At 40.3% G+C, this 4938-nt stretch overlaps 1 protein-coding gene across 1 annotated transcript; it reads right to left on the bottom strand.

Annotated features, from left to right (window-relative positions):
* Window positions 1-217: 217 nt before the first annotated feature.
* On the bottom strand, window positions 218-1827 carry LOC110103203 (U-box domain-containing protein 27-like). The gene has a single exon (XM_020831812.2). It carries the CDS (start codon window positions 1608-1610, stop codon window positions 360-362), a length of 1251 nt encoding a protein of 416 aa, XP_020687471.1. The 5' UTR covers window positions 1611-1827; the 3' UTR covers window positions 218-359.
* Between the last annotated feature and the right edge of the window lie 3111 nt (window positions 1828-4938).

Here is a 4938-nt window from a genome sequence, read left to right on the forward strand (position 1 = left end):
CCAGACCCGAATCGGGTTGGGTTCGGGACCGGAAATCTTACTCGTTTTTAAAAACGGGTCTGGTTCGGGTTGACCCAAATAGTGCCGAGTCAGTTCCAAGTTCAACCCGAACCCAACCCGTTGACCTTGACACCCTTAATCAGCTCTGTACTTTTACTATTCATAATCACAAAAATGAGCAATTATCTATATTAGTCTCTCTTCTATGAAGGAAGAATTTCATAAACGTACTGCACGAATTCAAATTTCATTTCATTTGATGCGTTCTTCATCTAAAAACATTTACAATGATAAAACAAATTCCAATTACTTCATTTGCTTTTTATTTGGAACATATTTGCAAACCTTCCCCAATTGTTTCAATACGGCGTAATGTGTATCGTCATGGAATCATATCCCGCAGCCGTCATCGAGCTCTTCGAAGTCGCACGGAAAACCCTAAGCAAATCGACGGCCATCCTCCTCACCAACGGCGAGCAATCCCCCTGCATCACCACCAATATCTTCCCCAATCCTCCCTTTGCCACAGCCGCCGCCTTCCTTGCCCGCCGATCCCCGCCGCCGCAGCAGCAAACTCTCCATAGAACCCCCACAGCAGCCTCCCTTCCTTCATTCCCTACCTTAATCATCCTCCCCACCACCGCCGCGACGTTCCTCTCCGCCTCTGCGCAGAACGCGGCCCTCCCCTCCCCAATCCCCACCGCCGCTACCATAACCCGCATCGCGTTTTCTACCGCCGCGGCCGGGATCTGAACCTCCTCTCTCTCCATCACATTCGTCAGTGCAGGTATTACCCCCATTCTCACCATCTCCGCCCTCATCCTCCTTCCCGCTCCAACAAGTCTCGTCAAGCATCGCAGTCCCGCATCCACAGCTTCACCATCGGATTCCCCAATTAACCTAACCAGCTCCGTCACCATAACAGGCTTCCCCGCCATAGCCGTCCTCTCCTCCGCAATCAACATTTCCAATACTCTAGCGGCGGCCACCCGAGAAGACGAATACTCGGCGCCCTTGAAAACGGCAACAAGGCCGGCTACCGTTGCGTCGAGATCTGACAACAGAGCGGCGACCAACTCTCGTTTGCGCTCCGCGTCGACGAGATCGAGGGAGAGGAGAAGGGAGACAAGGGTTACGCCGATATCGAGGGTTTCAGGGGCGAGGAACAGGGAAGCGAGGGCGGAGGGACGGAGGGCGTCAGAGGAAAGGAGACGTAGCTTGTAGTCTTCGTCGGCCGTGGGATCCGAAAGCATGCGGGCGAGTTCAGAGAGAGACGATGGAATATATTGATGGGAAGAGGAGGTGTAGGAGGAGGACCAGAGGTGGATTAGGCGGCGGAGGGTGAGGTTGGGGACGAGCTCAGTGGAGGAAAGAGACTGCATGGTGGCGGGGCAAGTTGTGTTGCCGGCGTCGAGCCAGCGTTGGATAGAGGAGCGGTCATAGGTGACGCCGGTACAGAGGCTCACCGGCGATAGCATCACCTCTAGGGAGATGGGGCATCGGAAAAAACTCGGTGGCGGCGCCGCTTTGCTCACGTCGAGGCGGAGAAGGTGAGGACTTCCTCTCGCTTGTTCGCTGCTGTTGTTATCTAATCGATTGCGGTTCCTCATTGTAGATCAGGACTGCGAATCTCTCTCTGTTCTTCGTTTCTTGCTCGTATTAAGCTGTGGTGGAGAAGCTTTTGAAGTGGAGGACGGGAGGGTTAACAGTCGGAAAAAAAACAAACAAATAAGAGTCAAAAGGGCAAAATGCGGGAGTGTGTTTTTAGAAGTGAGCGCAGGTTTGTATGTATGCGTGTGATAATATTAAAAAAATATGGGTGATTTCCGCATTTATATAGGTATTATTTTATTTCATATTATTTATATATATTTAATATTTAAAATTAATATTATATATTTATCATCTATAAATAAAATATGAATACATAAAATAAAATATTAAAATTTATAGAATGATACAACAACAACAACAACAACAACATCAAGCCTTTATCCCACTACGTGGGGTCGGCTACATGAATCCTTTTTCTCCATTGTGTTCTATTAAAAGTCAAATTCTCATTTAAACCTAATAAAGAAAGGCCATTCCTAATATATTCTAACCAAGTCTTTTTAGGTCTACCCCTACCTTTCTTAACATAAGTACATGCAAATAGCAATACTTGAATTAAAACCCAATAGATATTTAATTAAAAAAGTTTTTTTAAAAAATATTTAGATCAATTAAAATAAACTCAGATACATATCATATATGAAAAACTTAAACTTAATATTTTTTAGTTGATAGTCAAAACTTTCAACTAATCAAAAAGATGAGCGGAGGTCGAAGCATCATATTTTATTGCGTATAAATATGAATTTATAGAATGATTTATAATTTATTTACATATTGATTTTAAATAATTGGGCATGTAAAACTATATATTGAGGCTCTTGATATAAAAGAAGGGCATTTATAATTTATATGCATACCATTAATTTTTTATTTATTTATATATTAATACATAAATTAAAAAAAACAGTTTTTTAATTCCCATCAAAATTTATATATAATAAGACTAATTTCACTATAAGTGAATTGATATTGGTATATTTTTAATATGGCTTGAAGATATTATGCATATAATTTATATATATTAAATGTACAAATATATAAGAATATATGATTTGGATGTAAATTCACTGTAAAATAGAATTAAACAAATATATCTCTATAAAATACAAAATTTTAAATTTTATTTTGGAGTATAAAATTTTGTTAAGGTTTTCTTATTGAATAAAAAGTTGGTTTGATTTTCTATAAAACTGTCATGTAATTTATATAATATAACTTGTAATTTAATTGAAAATAAAAATTTTATCAGATATTTTATCTTGTTCAACTCAATAATTATCTTGACTTTTGACATTTTTTTATGAATTCAAGCCAACTATGAATAATGACTCCTTTGGTCATGTTTGACTTTATAATAATTTGATTCTGTTTGAATATATACATATAAGCATGTGTGCTTATAATGAGAGGATGATAGGTGGCATTATTAAGATGTTAAGGATGAGTAGCTTCCATATAAGATGGAGGAACAAGAATATTAATGTGATGGTGTATGATCTTGTTTGTTATAATGAAGTAGATTATTAAAATAGGTTTGTCATAAGATAACATTAATATTGATGGGAACAGGAGGTGTAGGAGGACCAGAGGTGGATGAGGCGGTGGAGGGTGAGGTTGGGGATGAGGTCAGTGGAGGAAAGAGATTGTATGGTCACTACAGGAAAATGTGTCATTACAGTCGGACTTTTCGGCGGACTGTTTTACACTGGTAACGCCGGCACACGTACCAGCGGAATATGCGCCGATAATTTAACGGCTCATTATCCAACGAAACATCCGCCGCAGAAATATTGGCGCACATTCCGCCGACATTTCTTAGGTGTCCGACGCATATTTCGCCAGTAATGACCGGCGGAATTACAGGCGCAAATTTGTGTCGGCTTACTTAAAATCGACGAATCATTACCTGTGTATTATCTGTTAGTTACACTACCTGCAGATAATATGCCGGAAAATGCGCCGGTAAAGTCCTATTTTGGTGAATCCGCCGAACGATTTCTCATTTCTTTCTCTCTCGCGTCGAAGAACTACTGCGCGTCCAAGAGCTTCACCGACGTCGCGTTATCGCCCTATCCTCGCTCAAGTCCCAAACACCTCAAAATCGCCATCTCTTCGGTCAAGTCCACGAGCTGCCCCGTCGACCAACCGGTGAGCACTTCTTCGTTGCGTCCAAGAGCTGCCTCGACCGAACCCTCGCTGAGTTTTGCCAAAAGCAACCCCTAACGCCACCGGTTAGGGAAGGTATATTGGTATTTGAATGTTCTTACTATACATTTGCAAGAGAAGGTATATTGGTGTATGCATTATAGAGTGTAATTTACAGAAAGTAGAGAGGGAGTTGAAGGTAAACTTGAATTATGTAGGTCAACCTTAGAGTCTAAGGTCTTTCATTTGAGTAGATTTAAAATTAAATATTTTGAGTGTAATTTTTATAAAAAATAGTTTTAATGAGGGGATTGTGATTTTGGATGATCAAGTCATTAATAAAAATACACGTTATTAAGAGTTATGGTGAAATAGATGGGGACATTATTAGTAGAATTCAAGTTGGTTGGTTGAAGTGGAGGAATGCATTAGGCTTATTGTGTGATATAAAAGCCCCCCTCAAACTTAAGGAGAAATTTTATAAGGTGGTGGTTATACCTACAATGCTTTATGATGCATAATGTTAGACATAAAAATAGAAGCATAATATTAAGTTAAGTGTTCCAGAGATGATAATGCTCAGGTGGATGAGTGGCTTTACTCTTAGAGACAGGATATGAAATTATCATATACATGAAAAGGTTCGAGTAGCTCTAGTGGAAGATAAGATTAGATAGAGTCACCTTAGATGGTTTAGTCATATAAAAAGGCACCCTTTGATGGCCCGATTAGGAAAGTAGATGTACTAGATTTGACCCGGTTAGCAACAGTTATTGTTAGAATGCATTGGGCATACTTGATTATAGACATGATATGACAATAACATATATGTGAAAAGGTTGGAGTAATACGAAACAATGATATTTCCAGCGAAAATGTGTGTCGTTACTTCCGGTGGAAATTGCAACGGTAATGTACATTGGTAACATAACGATGTCTATTAGCTGGCGGATTATGTGCCAGTATTTCCGGCATATCTTTTCCGCCGGAATTACCGACGTATTTTACGCCATAATACGACAACGAAAAAGGCATTGAATGCTCTTCTTTTTTTGCCGGCATTTTGCCGGAAGAACCGCAGAAAATATTTCCGGCAAAAAACATTCGCCGGTGTTTTCTTTCCGACACGGGAACTATCGTCGGAAAAATTTGTGTTGAAATTGCGCCGTAAAGGTG

Source organism: Dendrobium catenatum, unplaced genomic scaffold, assembly GCF_001605985.2.
Source record: "Dendrobium catenatum unplaced genomic scaffold, ASM160598v2 fragScaff_scaffold_1074, whole genome shotgun sequence".
Taxonomy (NCBI): Eukaryota; Viridiplantae; Streptophyta; class Magnoliopsida; order Asparagales; family Orchidaceae; genus Dendrobium; species Dendrobium catenatum.